A 20,338-nucleotide genomic window follows, 5' to 3' on the forward strand; every position below is an offset into this window, starting at 1 on the left:
GAGGGAGGAAGGGCTGGGGGCCTGGACTTTTGAGTCTGAGGGAGGAGGGGCTGGGGGCCTGGACTCCTGGGTCTGAAGGAGGAGGGGCTGGGGGCCCAGATCCCTGGGTCTGAAGGGGGAGGGGCTGGGGCCCTGGACTCTTGAGTCTGAGGGAGGAGGGAGTGGGGACCCGGATCCCTGGGTCTGAGGGAGGAGGGGCTGGAGGCTGCGTGCCTGGTTCCAAGGGAGGAGCAGCTGGGGACCAGGGGGCTGGGGAAAGAAGTCCAAGGGGCCTGGACCTTGAATTCCCAAGGAGCCCCCCGCTGGGGACTCACCACAGGATGGGGTTCAGGTCGAGGGAGCAAGGAAGTGGGGGGGCAGCCGCAGCTCTGGGAGCAGTGGGTGTGGGGTTGGGGCTGTTGTTCAGGTCTGAGTGGGGAAGGGGACCCTCTGCTGAAGCCCACCCACCTTGGTCTCTCCCAGGGCAAATTCATCCGCATCAACTTCGATGTTGCCGGGTACATCGTGGGCGCCAACATTGAGACCTGTATCCTCTCACAGCCCATGGGGGTGGCAGCCGAGGGGGGCAGCCTTTCAGACAGCACTGAGTATGGGAAGCACCTCCCACTGCAGGGACCCCTTACCTGCTACTCAGATGGGACCTGATGCTCAGGCAGCATCTGCTTGGGGAGGGGAGGGTGGGACTTCTGGTGTGTATGAGGCCAGCACAGCCTCGCTATGGGGTGGTGGGTTGGGGTCCACCCAGTTCAGCCATAAGGGGAGTCCCGGCACTCAGCCTGCAGTGGCACTCATGGTGACCCATGACAGTGAAATGACATAGAGCAGTATAAGCAAAGGGAAAAGGCACATGGGGCCAAATCCCCAGGGACCAGGCACAAGCTCCTAGAACCCTCTCCAGCAGAGGCACACAGGACACCAGGTGCGACAACACTTATGAAATGCTGTCCCGGGGAAGCACAGAGAGACTCACTACCAGGGTTTTCCCTGGTGGCTGGCCACATCCCCGCCTGCACCCCCCGTCCCCTGCCCTTAATATGAACCAAAATTCCACACTCCCAGGAGGAAAGCAGGTGATCAGTGTAAACCACAGTGTTTGCACAAACCCTTTAGGCCCAGCGAACCCCTCATCCTGTTAGAGGATGCTGGAACCCTCCCAAAATCCAGGTGCCCAGACGCTAGCCAGGGGCCCACCTGGCCAGCAGGCCTTTCCAGGGGAGCACCTCAGGACGGCTGTTTTCTGCTCAGACGGCATATAGGCGTTTAAAGGAAATTAAACAATAAAACACAGGCACTCTGGGAGTGCAGAAATTAAGAGAATGGGCCAAGAAATCGTACCAACCTGGGTTCAAATCCCAGTTCTGCCACTTTGAGACTCTGGGGACTTGGGTATGTGACTTGGCCTTTCCCTGCCTCAGTTTCTCCCTCTGTAGAAGGAGAAGGAACATAGAACCTACCCAAGAGGGGTTTGGAGGATTTTGGAGTTAAATGCTTGGCCACAGCACCTGCTACATAGCAGGCACTCAAGAACAAGCTATTATTAGCAATTAATGATTAAATTAGTGGCCAGGCACGGTGGCTCATGCTTGTAATCCCAGCACTTTGGGAGGCCAAGGCCGGTGGATCATTTGAAGCCAGGAGTTTGAGACCAGCCAGGCCAACATGGTGAAACCCTGTCTCTAATAAAAATACAAAAAAATTAGCCAGGCGTGGTGGCGCATGCTTGTAGTCCCAGCTACTCTGGAGGCTGAGGCAGGAGAATTGCTTGAACCTGGGAGGCAGAGGTTGCAGTGAGCCGAGATCGCGCCACTGCACTCCAACCTGGGTGACAGAGCAAGACTCTGTGTCAAAAAAAAAAAAAAAAAAAGATTAAATTAGCAATATCTGTATCAATGCTAATATTATTGACTAATATTGATTGATAATTATTAATCAATAACATTAACAACTGCTAATAAGCCACATCCCCATCCCAGAGGCATCTGATAAGCTCACGCTCTTCCATAATCAGTGGGGAGGGGTTTCTCCTAAGTCTGCTCAGGGCATGAAGCAGCCAGCCGGCCCATTGGTTCTGCTGCCTTGTGGGAGATGCTTCCTGGGCTGTCACCACCCCAAGTCCCCAGCAGCACCGCAGCCCCTGCTGCTGCCGTTTTCTGCTCATGGCTGCTCCTTCCTCCAGGTCCTCTTGCCCTTGGCTCCCACCTCTCCATGGTACCTGCATATCCAGGTTCTTGGAGCTCATGGCTCTTCCTGCCAGCTGTCCTGGCACTGCGTGTCTCTGCTTATATTCATATTTGCCTTCTCTGTCCGCTTCCACCTGCTCACTTTCTCCTGTCCACGCTCCCCATGCAGTGTGGCTGCCCCTCCTGGGCACAGCTGTGGTCCCGGCTGTCTCAGGCACCAGTGGATTGATGCTCATGAATCAGGTCCCACCCCCAGGCCAATCGTATGAGTCTTGGGATGGCCTGCCGGGTAAGGAGCACCACCCTGTGTGGCTGACCCCTCGGCACTAGCATCAGTGCCATCGTGACCAGCTTTTCTGGAGTGCTGACTGTGTGCCCACCGCCACCTCGAGAGTCCCCGTGACATCTCAGTTCCTCCTCTCTGCAACCCTGCGAGGTGGCTGCTGCTATCACCCCCGCTTCACAGAGGAGGAAACCGAAGCTCAGGGCTGTTGTCCCCCAGGGTTCGACAGCCTGCGTGTGCTCCCTGCACTCCAGCTTTCCTTGTGGGAGCCCCTCCACCTGTTTCTCCCCATCTAACCAAGCAGGTTACACCCCAGGGCTTCTGGGAAATGGACCTCAGGTTTGCAGCTGATCTTGGTCCGAATATGTATTTGGTGGTGCATGAGTGTGGTGGTGCATGAGGGACACAGAGGGGTTAAGCAAAGTGTATGGTGTTTTGGTGTTTTGTTTTACTCTAAGATGTTTTGGCTGGGCGCAGTGGCTCATGCCTGTAATCCCAGCACTTTGGGAGGCTAAGGCTGGAGGATCACTTGAGCTCAGGAATTCGAGGCCAGTCAGACCTCATCTCTACTAAAATAAAGAAAATTTAAAAATTAGCCAGGTGTGGTTGTGCACACCTGTAGTCCCAGCTACTTGAGGCTGAGGTGGGAGTATCGCTTGAGCTGCGGAGGCGGAGGTTACAGTGAGCTGTGATTATGCTGCTGTGCTCCAGCTGAGGCAACAGAGCCAGACCCTGTCTAAAAAACAAAACAAACAAAAGTCTTGCCACCTTTTAATATGTAAGTTTGACACGTGACTTTCTTGGGAGGGAGAGCATGCAGAGTGACAGTCTAGGTGAAGGTGGGAGCTGATTATCTGCATGGGGAAGCTGAGGCTGGGAGAGTACTAATGGCAGGAGACATTCTCACCTGCGGGTAACTTTGAACCAGGCATTGTTCAGGGTGCTTCATGCACAATAAGTCATTTATCTTCACAGCAATTCATCCAGGGTCGATGAGGTTTCTCTGTTTTGTTTTGTTTTTGTGACAGAGTCTCACTCTGTCGCCCAGGCTGGAGTGCAGTGGCGCAATCTCGGCTTGCTGCAACCTCCTCCTCCCAGGTTCAAGCGATTCTCCTGCCTCAGCCTCCCAAGCAGCTGAGATTACAGGCACCCGCCATCACACCGCTAATTTTTGTATTTTTAGTAGAGATGGGATTTTGCCATGTTGGCCAGGCTGGTCTTGAACTCCTGACCTCAGGTGATCCGCCTGCCTTGGCTTTCCAAAGTGCTGGGATTACAGGCGTGAGCCACTGCGCCCACAGGGTTGATGAGTTTTTTAGAGACAGAGCAAGACCCTGTCTCTAAAAAGAGAGAGAGAGAGAGAGGAAGGTCTCATAAAGGTGTTATTTTCAAGCCCCTTGAACAGGTAGATGAGGAAACTGAGGCACAAGTGCTTAAGTGACATGAGCATGGCTGCTCATCCAGTTAGTGGCAAAGTCACCAGCCTAGGCTGTGAACGACTCCACTACACCACAGGAGAGAAGGGGGCAGCGTGGGCAGGGCAGGCTCCTGTAGTGGCCTGGCAGCGTCGGGGCCGTCCCTTCCCCTCTAGCACCTTGACTCGCTGTGTCCAGACCTGCTGGAGAAGTCGCGGGCCATCCGCCAGGCCAAGGACGAGTGCAGCTTCCACATCTTCTACCAGCTGCTGGGGGGCGCTGGAGAGCAGCTCAAAGGTCAGTGCCCCCCCCCCCCCGTCCTACCCTGCTCACCCGGGAGAGGGTGGGCACCATGTCTCTCGGGGCCCCTTCTGGGGAGGAAGCAAGAGTGGGGGGCTCTAATATCCGTCAAACACCGACTTCGCATGAGGCTCCCGCAGCCCCTGCTCTCGCTGCGTAGTGGCGTCTGTCGCACGGTGGGTTCTGCTGCGCTCTGGTTCCAGCTCTGTCCCGGGTCTGGCTCGCGCCCGCTGTCACGGCCACGCAGCCCCCGCCGCCTGGTGGCTCCTGCTCACGCTCGCTTCCGAAGCTCCGTGGCTTCTCTCTCGCGCGGCTTCTCCTCACTCCGGCGGGTGACTCCGGCTTTGCTGAGGCTCCTCCTGGTTCCTGACGACGCTGGTTTGTGTTGCTTCTCGGCTCGTGCTGCCTCGTGCTCCCCTCTGCTCTGGCTCCTAGGCCACGGCTCTTGCCGGAGTCCTCCTGTCCCTGCTCCCTGTTCCTCCTGCCCTCTGGCTGCCCAAGCGCCCTTGGCTCCTGTTTGCAGTGGCTGGCACTGCCCTGTAGCTCCCTCTGCTCCTGGCTCCTTCCTCCTGGTGGCTCAGGCTGCTTCCTGGCTCCTGCGGCCACGTAGCCCCTCCTCATCCAGGTTCCCACTCACTGTGGCCTTTGAGACCGCATGTCCTTGGGCGCCGGCCCCTGCCATCCCATGGCCTGTGCTGACTTGGGCCTGCAGCCCCACTGCTTCTGCCAACCAGTGGCCCCTGCCTGCTCTGGGCACTTCTAGAGACTCAAAAGCCCCTGCGGAGGGAGCAAAGAGGAGTGGTATATACTGCGCGAGGACTCATGCCTGCAATCCCAGTACTTTGGGAGGGCGAGGCAGGAGGATTGCTTGAGCCCAGGAATTTGAGTCCAGCCTGGGCAGCATAGTGAGACCCCCATCTCTGCAAATAATAACAATAATAATAAGTTGGGCATGGTGGCACACAGCTGTAGTCCCAGCTATGTGGGAGGCTGAGGTGGGAGGATTGCTTGAGCCCAGGAGTTTCAGGCTGTGGTGAGCCATGATTGCATCACTGCACTCCAGCCTGGGCAACAGAGCAAGACCCTGTCTCTAAAAAATTAAAAAAAAAAAAAAAAAGAGAGACAGAGTGGTGGTCTCATAGGTGCTAAACGCCCACTCCACCCCCGACCCTTCCCACCACACTTGTGAGTAAAGGCCCCCACCCACTTGACAGTGAGGATATGGCATGTCCTGGGATTGCCACTGATGAATCCAGGATAAGTCTGACTCCACAGCCCACCTTTGACCTTGACCCCACTCATTGTCCCTGCAGCCGACCTCCTCCTCGAGCCCTGCTCCCACTACCGGTTCCTGACCAATGGGCCGTCATCCTCTCCCGGCCAGGAGCGGGAACTCTTCCAGGAGACGCTGGAGTCGCTGCGGGTCCTGGGATTCACCCACGAGGAAATCATCTGTGAGTGAGCCCCATGGAGGCCAGGGGTGGGGGGGGCACCCCACGGAGAGCTGGGGACCTGGCCATTCATGCCCTGATCTCTTTGAGCAAGTGTTTATTGAGCACCTACTGGGTGCAGGCACCGGGGCCAGAGCAGGGAATGAGACTCACAGACATCTGTGCCTTGGGGAAGCTGACAAAATGAGAGCCCCCAACCAAGTCAATAAGGAATCACATGGCCTGCTAGTAGACTATGAGTGCAGCTGGGTGCAGTGGCTCATGCCTGTAATCCCAGCACTTTGGGAGTCCAAGGCAGGTGGATCATTTGAGGTCAGGAGTTCAAGACCAGCCTGGCCAATATGGTGAAACACCGTTTCTACTGAAAATACAAAAAAGTTAGCCAGGCGTGGTGGTGGGCACCTGTAATCCCAGCTACTCAGGAGGCTTAGGCAGGAGAATCGTTTGAACCCAGGAGGCGGAGGTTGCAGTGAGCTGAGATCGCACCACTGCACTGCAGCCTGGTCAACAGAGCGAGACTCTGTCTCAAAAAAAAAAGAAAAAGACCATGAGTGCCATGGAGAAAGATGGGGGAGGGAGGGGCACAGCTTTAAGCAGGGGCTCAGGGGAGGGTGGACTGAGATAGGGATGTTTGAACGAAGTCCTGAGGAAGTGAGGGAATGAGCACTGGAGATGTGGGGGAAGAGCATTCCTGGCAGAGGGAACAGCCTGTGCAAAGGCCCTGAGGCCAGGAAAGGGGTGGCATATTTGAGGGATTGACACTTCTGGTGGTAGAGCTGCAGAGGGGTGGGGAGTCTCAAACGCCAGCCTAGGAGGTTGGGACTTTGTCCTGGGGTGCTGGGGAGCTGTGGGAGGGCTGGGAGCAGGGGTTGGACAAATTCAGCTCTGGGAGCAAGAAGACCCCTTGGGGGCCGTGTGAGAGACACACTGGAGTGGGTGGTGCTGAGACCAGAAGGAGGCTGCTGAGGGTCTAGGGAAGGCTCAGGACGCTGGCCCAGGGCTGCTCAGGTTGGCCCAGGCTGCGCGGCACTGGTTGTTTGGTGTTAAATGCTCAGCTCATCACCCCCGTGTCAGGGTGCTGTGCCCACCCCCACTTTTTTTTTTTCTTTTGAGACGGAGTCTCACTCTGTCACCCAGGCTGGAATGCAGTGGTGTGATCTCAGCCCACTGCAACCTCTGCCTCCTGTGTTCAAGTAATTCTTCTGCCTCAGCCTCCCGAGTAGCTGGGATTACAGGCGCCCGCCACCTCGCCTGGATAATTTTTGTATTTTTAGTAGACATGGGGTTTCACCATGTTGGCCAGGCTGGTCTCGAACCCCTGACGTCAGGTGATCCACCCTCCTCGGCCTCTCAAAGTGCTGGGATTCCAGGCGTGAGCCGCTGCGCCCAGCCTGTGCCCCCACTTTTTTCACCAAACAGCATGTTTTGACAGCAGCTCTGTCTCAGTGCTGCATTAGTTTGCTTAGGCTAACAAAGTACCACAAACCTAGTGCCTAAAACAACAGAAATTGATCGTCTTGTGGTTCTGGAGGCCAGACGCCCGGGATCGAGGTGTTAGCAAGTGTGGTTCATCCTGGGAGAATCGGCTGCAGGTCTCTCCCTAGGCTCCTGGTGGTTTTCTGGCAATCTTCGGCGTTCCCTGGCTCATAGTCGCATCACCCGATCTCTGCTTTTGTGTTCACATGGCGGCTCCCTGTGTGTGCATCTGTGTCCAAAATCCCCACTCCCCCCTCCCCCCGCCCCCCGCCCCAACCTTTTTGTTTTTTTGAGACGGAGTCTTGCTGGAGTGCAAGTGGTGCAATCTCGGCTCACTGCAACCTCCACCCCCCGGGTTCAAGCGATTCTCCTGCCTCAGCTTCCCAAGTAGTTGGGATCACAGGCGTGTGTGCCACCACACCCGGCTAATTTTTTTGTACTTTACTAGTAGAGACAGGGTTTCACTAAGTTGGCCAGGCTGGTCTCGAACTGCTGACTTCAAGTGATCCTCCCGCCTCCGCCTCCCAAAGTGCGGGGATTACCGGCATGAGCCACCGCACCTGGCCTCCTACCCTACACTGGTATGATTTTATCTTAACTCGTTACATCCGTAATGACCCTGTTTCCAATAATGTTACATTCTGAGGTCCTGGGGTTTAGATCCCCAACATGCTTTTTAGGAGGGGGTGGTGTAGACATGATTCAACCCGTCACAAGTACGTAGGTGGACCTCCACCTTTTCAGAGGCTGCGTAATGTTTCATTGTTTGCGTGAACTATGATTTTTTTAACCAAGCCCTCGAAAGAAAGACCTTTAGGTGTTTCCGGGCTGAGCCCGGGCCGCCTCTAGGTCTAATTGTCCTCTGGTCTCTGGCGCTGTGGGAGGCCCCAGGAGCTATTGTTGGCTCCAGGGCCGGATTGGAATTGCTGGAAATGGAGCGTAGCTTGGCTGTCTACCCAGGCTGCAAACAGCCGGGCTTCTTGTGGCCTGTTGACACAGGGTCTTGGGCCTCTCCCACCCCCACCCTGCCGCATTTCCCAACCAGGGTTGCATAATTCCCCAGCCTGCATGACTCCGCAGCTGGGCAGCTGGCACACAAATTCAGACTGTGGCTGCAATGGGGACCTGGGCCTCCCAGCCTGTCCTCTTAGGTCCTGCCTGGCCTCTTGTCACCATGAGCTCATGTGACCCTCCTGGCAGCTGCCCTGCTGTGTGGCAGGCGCAGGCAGCAGCTCTGATTTTTGGAATTCAGAAATAAAAACTTTGCAGCAACCTATGCATGTAGTGACATAACCTGAATGTGGCTAAAGGTCGTACTGACAACACCAAGCCTTCCCGCTCTTCCCTGGCCCTAGTTTCCCACTGTTAAGCTTCTTGTATCTCCTTCCAGAAATATTTTAAGAATATAAGAAAAGACACATATTATTTGTCTATAGGAGGAGGCATTCTCTAGCCCCACAGCTGATGTTCAGCTGTCAACATCACTGTGGTGATAAAAAAAATGTGAAGCAATTTCTCTGTTCGTTCAAAAGTTCCGGCCAAGTGCAGTGGCTCACGCCTGTAATCCCAACAGTTTGGGAGGCCGACTGAGGTCAGGAGTTCGAGACCAGCCTGGCCAACATGGTGAAACCCCGTCTCTACTAAAAATACAAAAATTAGCCAGACATGGTGGTGGGCGCCTGTAGTCCCAGCTACTCAGGAGGCTGAGGCTAGAGAATTGCTTGAACCAGGGAGGCAGAGGTTGCAGTGAGCCAAGATCTCACCACTGCACTCCAGCTTGGAGCAGAGCGAGACTCCATCCAAAAAAAAAAAAAAGTTCCTGGATGTTGGTTGCTCCAGCTGGCCCCCCAGCTCCCTACCCTTCCACTAGAGACCCCCCCTGGATCCTGGCCCAGCACTCTGGCCTAGGTTAGTCTGGGCCAGGCAGTGCTAGAGTTACATACTCAGCTTGTCATTGGCTCACTCCTGTAATCCTAACACTTTGGGAGGCCGAGGTGGGAGAATCACTTGAGGCCAGGAGTTTGAGACCAGCCTGGGCAATATGGTGAGACCCTGTCTCTACTAAAAATTAAAAAAAAAAAAAAATTAACCAGGTGTGGTGGTGCACACCTGTAGTCCCAGCTGCTTGGGAGGCTGAGGTGGGAGGATTAAGTCCAGGAGTGGGAGACTACAGTGAGCTATGATTGCACCACTGTACTCCAGGCTGGTGATAGAATGAGACCCCATCTCAAAACACCCCAAAACAAAGAAACAAATTACTCAGCTCATCATTCCCATGGAAGGATGCTCTGGACCCCCTCTCCACTGCCCTTTCCTACTGACTGGTATATTTTGGCCATAGTTGTGGTTCAAAATAGATGGACCTCATTCCTTTTTGCAGCTGCGTAAGGTTTTATTGTTTAAATAAACTATGATTCTTTCAACCAATCCCTTGCAGATAGAGCCTTAGGTTGTTTCCATTCCATTACTATTGGAACAATTAAAAAAAAAAAGCTAAGCCAGCGCAGTGGCTCACGCCTGTAATCCCAGCACTTTCAGAGGCCAAAGCAGGCAGCTTGCTTGAGCTCAGGAGTTTGAGACCAGCCTGGGCAACATGATGAAACCTCGTCTTTACAAAAAAACACAAAAAATTACCTGGGCGTGGTGGTGTGCGCCTTTACTCCCAGCTACTTGGGGGGCTGAGGTGGGAGGATCTCTTGAGCCTGGGAGGTGGAGGCTGCAGTGAGTCGAGATCATGCCACTGCACTCCAGCCTGGGTGACAAAGTGAGACTCTGGGTCAAAAAGAAACAAGCTACCGTGAATATCCTTGTAAGCAGGTTCTTGTGCTCATGTGGAAACAGACCTGTAGGTTCAATTCTTAGAAACGAAATGCCGGCTGGGCGCGGTGGCTCACACCTGTAATCCCAGCACTTTGGGAGGCCGAGGCAGGCAGATCATGAGGTCAGAAGTTCGAGACCAGTCTGACCAACATGGTGAAACCCTGTCTCTACTAAAAATACAAAAATTAGCTGGGCGTGGTGGCACATGCCTGTAATCCCAGCTACTCGGGAGGTTGAGGCAGGAGAATCGCTTGAACCCAGGAGGCGGAGGTTGCAGTGAGCCAAGATTAAGCCACTGCACTCCAGCCTGGGTGACAGAGCAAGACTCCATCTCAAAAAAAAAAAAAGAAAAAAAAGAAATGAAATGCCATTTCCAAGGAGATTTGTGATTCTTGTTTGCGTTCAGCATTAAAAAAACGAACAGCTTTAAGATATAATTCACATGTCACACCATTCACCTATTTAAACTGCAATTCCATAGCATTTTGTATATTCATAGAGTTGTGCACCTATCATACAGTCACTTTTAGAACATTTTCAGTAGCCCAAGAAGATAACGCACACCCTTTAGCTGTCCCTCCAGGCCCTGTCCACAGCCCCTGGCAACCACTCTTCTGCTTTTGGTCTCTATGGACTTGCGTATTCTGGACATTTCATAGCAGTGAAATCATGCTGTATATGATCCTTTGTGACTGGCTGCTTGCTTTTGGCATCATTTTCAAGTTTCATCCACGTTGTAGCATGCAGTAGATTTCCTTCCTTTTTATTGCTCAATAATTTTTATTGTTATCTTCTTATCATGGAAAATTTCAAACATGTATGCAAACAGAGTGCAGAATGTAATGAACGCCCCACCACCACCAGCTGGCAGCTGTCACCAGCTCCATCAATGATGAACTGGTGACCTCTTGTGTTTCATCTCTCCCCAACCTCCCTACCCCAACTCAGGTGTGAACATTTTTTTTTTTTTTTTGAGACAGAGTCTCGCTCTGTCACCTGGGGTTGGAGTGCAGTGGCACGATCTCGACTCACTGCAACTTCCACCTCCTAGGTTCAAACGATTCTCCTACCTCAGCCTCTTGAGTAGCTGGGATTACGGGCATGTGCCACCACACCGGCTTTTTTTGTATTTTTAGTAGAGGCAGGGTTTCACCATGTTGGCCAGGCTGGTCTCGAACTCCTGACCTCAAGTGATCCACCCGCCTCCGCCTCCCAAAATGCTGGGATTACAGGCGTGAGCCACCGCACCCGGGCATGAGCATTTTTTAAATTGCAGAGAATCTACCTCGTCGCCGTCCACAGGGTGGCGCTAGTTTCCAGTTCCTCCAGCATATACCTGGAGCACCTGTGTCCCCACCTGCACCCAGCAACGACGGCTGGAGCTTTTTTGTGTTTGCTGATGTGGCAGATGAATGAGCTCTCATTACAGTTTCATTCTGTGTTTTGCTTACAAGGAGCGGAGTTAGTCACCTTTTCACAGACTCTTTTTTTGACAAGAGACAGAGGGTCAGGGAGGTGGGGTGTCCTGTCCTAGGACTCACCCCAATTCAAGAGGAGGAGGCAAAGCCATGGTGGAAACCACGTCTGACCCCAAAGCCAGCCCATGATCCAGAGAGAGAGGTGGACACCTCAGTGTCACCCACAGGGAGCCCAAGGCAGAAAGCATTTGGGGCCAATCGAGGCAGGGTGTCTGTCCATCTCCTTCCCCACTTTACATCTCTACCTGCCACCCCTTGGCACCATAAATGCCATGCTGAGAGGTTGAGCAGGTAGCCTGGGACACAGGGAGGCATGCCAGCCTCTCACATGAGGCATCCGCAGGCTGGGCTTGCTAGTGATGGGCGAGTCTGATGTCAGCAACAAGAGCTGACTGCCAGGTCCTCAGGGCATCAGATGCGCCCCGGGGCCTGGCACAAACACAGCTTCCTAAGCCAACTGCAAGAGGCCATTTTAAAGGCCATTGAGGGAAGCCAGGTCTGGACGGGGTCTAAGCTGACGTTAAGGAACGATCATTAAGTTTGCTGGGCCAGATGCACTGTGGGTCTGTAAGGATGTGTCCTTCTTTATTTATCTTTTTTATTTTTATTTTTTTTTGAGATGGAGTCTAGCGCTCTGTTGCCCAGGCTGGAGCAGAGTGCGATGGTGTGATCTCAGCTTACTCCAACCTCCGCCTCCCAGGTTCAAGCAATTCTCCCATTTCAGCCTCCCGAGCAGCTGAGATTACAGGCGCTCGCCACCACACCCAGCTTATATTTTGTATTTTTGGTAGAGTCGGGGTTCACCATGTTGGCCAGGCTGGTCTCGAACTCCTGACCTCAAGTGATCCCCTCGCCTTGGCCTCCCAAAGTGCTGGGATTACAGGTGTGAGCCACCGCAACTGGCCTAGGATCCTTCATTTAATCACATCTGCAAAGTCCCTTTTGCCATGGAAGGTCACATTCACAGGTCCCAGGGATTAGGTTATGGGTATCTTTGGGGGCTGTTATTCATCCTCCCACCTCCTCTGAAAACATCAGCATGTATTTCCTACGAACATTCCTTTATACAACCACAGACCAGCAGTGTCACCAGGAAATCGAGTTCAGCACAGCACTGTTATCCAGTCCACAGACCTTATGCCAGTTGTCCCCCAACCTCCAAAAAAACCAAAAAAAATTCTCTCTTGCGCGTGACGGAGTCTCACTCTGTCCCCCAGGCTGGAGTACAGTGGCGCGATCTCAGCTCACTGCAACCTCCGCCCCCCAGATTCAAGCGATTCTCCTGCCTCAGCCTCCTGAGTAGCTGGAATTACAGGCATGCGCCGCCACACCCAGCTGATTTTGTATTTTTAGTAGAGACGGGGTTTCTCCATGTTGGTCAGGCTGGTCTCGAACTCCTGACCTCAGGTGAACCGCCTGCCTCGGCCTCCCGAAGTGCTGGGATTACAGGCGTGAGCCACCGTGCCTGGCCCTCTTGCTCTCTTTTTTTTCTGGTCATCCATCTCTTTACTCTCCTTCAGTCTGAAACTCTTCCTGAGTCTTTCTTTATCATTCATGGTTTTGACACTTTGGAAGATTACAGACTGGTTGTTTCGTCTGTATCTGGGTCTGTTTCCCTGCAATTACATTCTAGTTACACGTTTTTGGCGGGAGTATTCCAGAAGAAATGCCGACCTCCCACCCCCACTCACACACACCTTTTTCTTTTTCTTTTTTTTTTGAGACAGTGTCTCGCTCTGTCACCCAGGTTGGAGTGCAGTGGCCCGATCTCGGCTCACTGCAAGCTCCGCCTCCCAGGTTCATGCCATTCTCCTGCCTCAGCCTCCAGAGTAGCTGGGACTACAGGTGCCCGCCACCACGCCTGGCTAATTTTTTGTATTTTTAGTAGAGACAAGGTTTCACTGTGTTAGCCAGGATGGTCTCGATCTCTTGACCTCGTGATCTGCCCGCCTCGGCCTCCCAAAGTGCTGGGATTACAGGCGTGAGCCACCGCGCCCGGCCACACACACCTTTTTCTAAGCCACCTTTGTGTAGAAGTACAGTATACACACCAATAAAAGGAGCACAGGCCCTTGGCATCCAGCCTGGGGGAGTTTTGGGAGGGAACACCCTGTATATCCAGCACCCAGGAGCCCCCCATGTCCCTTCCCACCACCAGCACCCCCTCAAGGTAACCATTATTCCGACTTCTAAGAGCATGGAGTTGTGTTGCCTCTTCTTGGATTTGGTACAAATAGAATCACACGGTGTGCAGTTTCTCACCTGGCTTCTGTCACTCAGCCGTGTGTTTGTGACATTCATCCATGTCCAGTGAGGGAAGGGGGCTTTGGAGAGGCCGGTTCCACAGACACATTCACTTTGTAAACGTTCCTGGAGCCGGACGTCTATAGTATGTGTCCTTTTCTGTATGTGTGCTGCGCATATGTATTTACATTCATAAACCTATGCTACGCCGGCACGGTGGCTCATGCCTGTAATCCCAGCACTTTGGGAGGCTGAGTTAGGAGAATCGCTTGAGCCGGGGAATTTGAGACCAACTTGGGCAACATGGCAAGATCCCATCTGGACAAAACATTTTTTTAAATTAGCTGGGCATGGTGGTGAGCATCTGTAGTCCAGCTACTCAGAAGGCTGTGGTGAGAGGATCGCTTGAGCCCAGGAAGTTGAGGCTGCAGTAAGCTATGATCACACCACACCACTGCACTCCAGCCTGGGCAACAGAGCAAGACTCTGTCTCTTAAAAAAAAAAAAAATCTATCCTAAAATGAAAAAGGAAAAGGGAAGCACAGAAATTAAAAGCACTGCCTCCCAGGCCAGGCACAGTGGCTCATGCCTGTAATCCCAACACTTTGGGAGGCCAAGTGAGGAGGACTTCTTGAGGCCAGGAGTTGGAGACCAGCCTGGGCAACAGAATGAGATCTCATCTCTATTAAATAAATAAAATAAAATAAAAAAATAAAAACAGAAAAACAAACAAAAACAAAAAACAAAAAAACAACCACAGACTGCCCTGGTTTGAATCCCAGCTCTGCCAGCCTATGTGAGCTGGGTGATCTTGGGTGAGTTGATTGAGTGCCTCAGTTACCCTATCTGTAACATGGGAAGCATAGAAGGACCTGCCTTGTTCAGTGGTTATGAAGGGTACCTGAAGTCATTTGTAAGTGTTTGGAACAGGTTGCGGTATGGAGGAAGTGAAAAATAAATCAAGGTCCATTTCAGTGCACAAATGGTACAAACTGTTCTAGAATGAATGGTTGACCAGGCGCCCGAGGGATTGCACTGACCTATGGCCCCACCATGAAAGCATCAGATGCAGCCAGGCTTGGTGACTTACGCCTGTAATCCCAGCACTTTAGGAGGCCCAGGTGGGTGGATCACGAGGTCAAGAGATTGAGACCAACCTGGCCAACACGATGAAACCCCGTCTCTACTAAAAATACAAAAATTAGCTGGGCGTGTTGGCATGTGCCTGTAGTCCCAGCTACTCGGGAGGCTGAGGCGGGAGAATCACTTGAACCCAGGAGGCAGAGGTTGAAGTGAGCCAAGATTGTGCCACTGCACTCCAGCCTGATGACACAGCAAGACTCTATCTCAAAAGAAAAAAAAAAAGAAAAAGCATCAGATGCAAACACAAACACAGCCTCACCTGCTGTCTCCTTGACTCAAACACCACGCACAGCTCTGCTGTCAGGGGAGAGTGTTCTGAAAAGGTGATCGATTTTGATTGAGTCCTGAGCAAAGCAAAGAACAGCCTTCTCTGGGATTTACACGGTGGCTGTCCTCCTGGAAAATTCACTGTATATTAATTTTTTTTTTTTTTGAGGCAGGGTCTCTCTCTCATTGCCCAGGCTTGAGTGCAGTGGTGCAATCATGGCTCACTGCAGCCTCGACTTTCCAGGCTCAGGTGATCCTCCTACCTCAGCCTCCCGAGTAGCTGGGACCACAGGCATCCACCACCATGGCCACCTAATTTTTTGTATTTTTAGTAGAGACAGGGTTTCACTATGTTGCCCAAGCTGATCTCAAACTCCTGGACTCAAATGATCTTCCTGCCTTTGCCCTCCCAAAGTGCTGGGATTATGGGCGTGAGCCCGTACCACCACCACCACACCGCACCAAGCCTCACTGTGTATTAAAACCAAGCACAAAACACTGCTGTATTTATACGTAAAACTGTTGGGAATTTGTTGCAGATAATTACAAACCATGACTTCATGGACGCAAACGTCCAGGGGGCCATTTTTCAGAAGCCATGTGGGCTGTAGAAACCGTCCGCATCCAAGTGGCCTGCCCAGTCCTGGTGACGTCCAGGAACACCCGACCGCTCCACAAGTTCCTGAGACATATTCTAGGGGGCAGCACTACCCACTTCCAATGCACTTTCGAGAACTCTGCACAGCCTACTCGCCAAATCTATTTGTAACCCCCAATTCAAGGTCCATTTCTGTATTAGTCCGTTTTCATGCTGCTGATAAAGACATACCCAAGACTGGGTAATTTATAAAGTAAAAGAGGTTTAACAGACTCACAGTTCCACGTGGCTGGGGTGGCCTCCACAATCATGGCAGAAGGCAAAAGGCACATCTTACATGGTGGCAGGCAAGAGAGAATGAGAGCCAAGCAAAAGGGGTTTCCACTTATAAAACCTCAGATCTCGTGAGACTTATTCACTACCACAAGAACAGTATGGGGGAAACAGCCCCCAAGATTCAGTTACCTCCCACTGGGTCCCTCCCACAACACATGGGAATTATGGGAGCTACAATTTCAAGATGAGATTTGGGTGGGGACGCAGCCAAACCATATCAATTTCGATCCACAAATGGTGAAAACTGTTCTACAATGAACAGCTGATGATGTGGCTGAGGGATTGCATTGGTGCATAGCATCACCATGAAATCAGTACTCCTGGTGTGTTCGTGGTCATTTACGGTCCTGCGTAGAATGGAGGAAAATTTGAGTCACCGAGTGCACACTCAGCTCACATCAGGCAGGGGTGGTGTTCTGCCTTCTGGTTTCAGTTCTCATACTGTACAGTGTCCTTTCCTAAATAGTGCCATGTTCGTCACAAATTTGCGCTTTTTGCTGGTGATTGCACTGTCTCAAATGTCCCCTGAGCACAGTGCTGATGTGCTGTCTGGCATCCCTAAACACAAGAAGGCTGCCATGTGGCTTTGGAGAAATGATAAAATATGTGTGTGAGATCAGCTTCCTCCAGGTGCAAGTTATGGTGCTGTTGGCCTCGAGTTCTGTGCGAATGAGTCAGTCGTATATTAAATAAGGTGTCTCTAAAACAAAATGCACATAAAACAAGGTGACGAGGCCGGGTGCAGTGGCTCACACCTGTAATCCCAGCACTTTGGGAGGCCAAGGCGGGTGGATCATCTGAGGTCAGGAGTTCAAGACCAGCCTGGCCAACATGGCGAAACCCCATCTCTACTAAAAATACAAAAATTAGCCGGGTGTGGTGGTGTGCACCAGTAATCCCAGCTACTTGGGAGGGTGAGGCAGGAGAATCGCTTGAAGTTGGGAGGTGGAGGTTGCAGTGAGCCGATATGGCACCACTGCACTCCAGCCTGGGTGACAAGAATGAGACTCCGTCTCAAAAAAAAAAACCAACAAGGTGACTTATTGATCGGTTGGTGAAAATGTGACCAGAGGTGGTGGTACACACCCGTGGTCTCAGCCACTCTGGGGGCTGAGGCAGGAGGATCACTTGAGCCCAAGAGGTCAAGGCTGCAGTGAGCTATGATTGTGCCACTGCATACCTGCCTGGGCAACAGAGCAAGACCCCAATCAAAATAATTTTTTAAGAAAGAACATGACCAGTGCAAGTCACAAGAATTGACTATACTTTATATTTCCTCCCTTTTGCGCATAGATAGCAGTAAGCCACACACAGCATTGTTCACCTCCTGTTTTTCACTCATTGTGGTAGAAGTCTTTCCATATCACTGTAGACTTTCTTCATTCATTTCCCTAAGTCCTTTTAAATTCTATTTGCATCGTTTTACAAAATACACAACGTAAGCAGACACTGGTTAAGTATCATAGCGATAGGGCAAGCCTCAGATATAATAAACTCAACCAGAATTCACTGATCTGTTCACATATTTCAAGTCCTGCCCAGTGTCAAAGATGGGTTCTTTTTTTTTTTTTTTTTCTTTTTTTTTTGAGATGGAGTCTTGCTGTGTTGCTCAGGCTGGTCTCAAACTCCTGGGCTCAAGTGATCCTCCCGCCTCGGCCTCCCAGAGTGCTGGGATTACAGTGTGAGCTATCACGCTCATCCCACAAGTAGATTTTAAGCTGAGGGGTGGTGATATAATTTGCCTTAAGCTTTTTAAGTTACATGTTTAAGGGGCCAGTTAAGACCACACATCGGGGTCCAGAGCCACACGTGACCTCTGTCCTTGCGTCCCCAGCCATGCTGCGGATGGTCTCAGCAGTTCTCCAGTTTGGCAACATCGCCTTGAAGAGAGAACGGAACACCGATCAAGCCACCATGCCTGACAACACAGGTACTGCCCCTGGCCTGCCTGCCCACGACCCCCAGCCCCTGCCCAGGTGGTGCCCTGCCCTCCTGCACCCCTGTCCCACGTAGAGAGCATCCCCCTTCCAGCCACACCTGTCTCCAACCCAGGATCACTCTGATTTCCTGCATTTTTTTTTTTTTTTTTTTTGAGATGGAGTCTCGCTCTGTCACCCAGGCTGGAGTGCAGTGGCGTGATCTCAGCTCACTGCAAGCTCCGCCTCCCGGGTTCACACTATTCTCCTGCCTCAGCCTCCTGAGTAGCTGGGACTACAGGCGCCCGCCACCACGCCCGGCTAATTTTTTGTATTTTTAGTAGAGACGGAGTGTCACCGTGTTAACCAGGATGGTCTCGATCTCATGACCTTGTGATCTGCCCACCTCGGCCTCCCAAAGTGCTGGGATTACAGGCGTGAGCCACCGTGCCTGGCCGATTTCCTGCTTTTTGCTGAGTCTTTGCCAAAATAACATCAACCACTCTTTTCCTGATTCTAAAAGCGTGAGCTCTGCTGGAAGTGAACCGCACCAGCACGACAGTGGGGAACAGCAGGAGCCCATCCTCCCAGACCCGCTCTCCCCACGGGGAGCCACCATTAGCATTTGGCGTAGCTTCTCCAGCCTCTGCACTCTGCAGAGACACACTTCTTTTTGCCTTTCAAGAACAGAATTATAGTCAATATCCCTTACTTTAAACCAAAATAGAAATAGCTATGTCTCTTTATTATTATAAAATAATACAAGCTGGAAGGGGGAAAAATCTGGCATGACAGAAAAGTAGAAAGGAAGAGAGAAAATTACCCATAATCACCTGTAATCCCAGCACTTTGGGAGGCCAAGGCAGGCAGATCACTTGAGGCCATGAGTTCGAGACCAGCCTGGCCAACATGACAAAACTTCTTCTCTACTAAAAATACAAAAATTAACTGGGAATGGTGGTGGGTGCCTGTGGTCCCAGCTGCTCAGGAGGCTGAGGCAGGAGAATTGCCTGAACCCAGGAGGCAGAGGTTGCAGTTGAGCCGAGATTGTGCCGCTGCACTCCAGCCTGGGCAACGGAGCAAGAATCTGTCTCCAAAAAAAAAAAAAAAAAAAGAAGAAGAAAGAAAGAAAAAGAAAAAGAAAGACAATTACCCATAATCATATTCCCAGAGATAATTGCTGCTCACATTTTGGGATGTGTCTCTCTGGGCTTTGTTCTGTGTCTGTATCACTGTGGATATAGAGTGTCACAGAAATGGAATCGTGCTTCACCCTCTCTTCCCCTGGAGACAGCAAGAGCTTTCTGTCCTGATTATGAAATCCGATGGGCTCATTTCTGAAAGCTGCACAGCACAGAAAATAGGAGGACAGGATGTATTACCCCACTATGCTGCTGGTAACAGCATTACCTGAGGCACCTGGGGGCTCTGTACATAGGCACCCAGCAGGTGTGCCGTGCACACACGTTTACGCATTTGTTTTACAAAACTGGAGTCAGACCCTGCAAACTGTTTTGAAACCTGCTTTTTTTTCCCCTGAATGCTTTCGGGATAACTTTTCAGGTTATTCACAAGAAACTCTACTGGGATCCCTTCCCTCCCTCCCTCCCTCCTTCCCTCCCTCCTTCCCTCCTTCCTTCCTTCTTTTAGATAGAACTGTACTGGGATTCCCTCGCTCCCTCCCTCCCTTCCTCCTGCCCTCCCTCCTTCCTTCTTTTAGATAGAACTCTACTGGGATTCCCCCCCTCCCTCCCTCCCTCCCTTCCTTTCTTCCTTCCTTCCTTCCTTCCATCTTTCCTCTTTTAAATGAAGTCTCGTCCAGACTGGAGTGCAGTGGCACCATCTCAGCTCACTGCAACCTCTACCTCCCGGGTTCAAGTGATTCTCCCTGCCTCAGCCTCCCAAGTATCTGGGATTACAGGCACGCACCACCATGTCGGGCTAATTTTTGTATTTTTAGTACAGACGGGGTTTCACCATGTTGGCCAGGTTGGTCTCAAACTCCTGACCTCAGGTGATCCGCCCACCTTGGCCTCCTGAAGGGCCTCCCTGGGATTACGGGCGTGAGCCACCGTGCCCCGCCTCCAGTGTAGCTTTTAGTGACTGCAGAACATTCTTTCAAATGGGCCAGGCACCTGTAATCCCAGCTACTCAGGAGCTGAGGCAGGAGAATCACTTGAACCAGGGAGGCGGAGGTTGTAGTGAGCTGAGATTGCATCACTGCACTCCAGCCTGGGTGATAAGAGCCAAACTCTGTCTCAAACAAAACAAAACAAAACAAAACAAACAAACAAAAAAACCATCAGAACATTCTTTCAAATGAATGAAGCCCGACCCATCTAACCAATTCCCGCTTCTTGGGCACTGAGGTTGTTTCCTAGCTTTCTCTGATTATAAACAACACTGCGCTGAACATCCTTGTGGCATGGTC

The 20,338-nt window shown here is 51.9% G+C and overlaps 1 protein-coding gene across 8 annotated transcripts in view; it reads left to right on the plus strand.

Annotated features, from left to right (window-relative positions):
- MYH14 (myosin heavy chain 14) overlaps positions 1 to 20,338 on the plus strand; it is a 104,173-nt gene that overhangs the window by 22,518 nt on the left and 61,317 nt on the right. For 7 of the 8 annotated variants that reach the window (XM_034946507.2, XM_057300577.2, XM_057300578.2 and 4 more), the window contains 4 exons: positions 463 to 526; positions 4,077 to 4,175; positions 5,492 to 5,632; positions 17,826 to 17,921. In XM_034946507.2, coding sequence (XP_034802398.2) covers positions 463 to 526; positions 4,077 to 4,175; positions 5,492 to 5,632; positions 17,826 to 17,921 — 400 coding nt within the window. Of the gene's footprint in view, positions 1 to 462; positions 527 to 4,076; positions 4,176 to 4,288; positions 4,557 to 5,491; positions 5,633 to 17,825; positions 17,922 to 20,338 lie in introns of those variants that run through there. The other variant, XM_034946513.3, reaches the window with a different exon arrangement.

This window comes from Pan paniscus, chromosome 20 (genome assembly GCF_029289425.2).
Source record: "Pan paniscus chromosome 20, NHGRI_mPanPan1-v2.0_pri, whole genome shotgun sequence".
Classification (NCBI taxonomy): domain Eukaryota; kingdom Metazoa; phylum Chordata; class Mammalia; order Primates; family Hominidae; genus Pan; species Pan paniscus.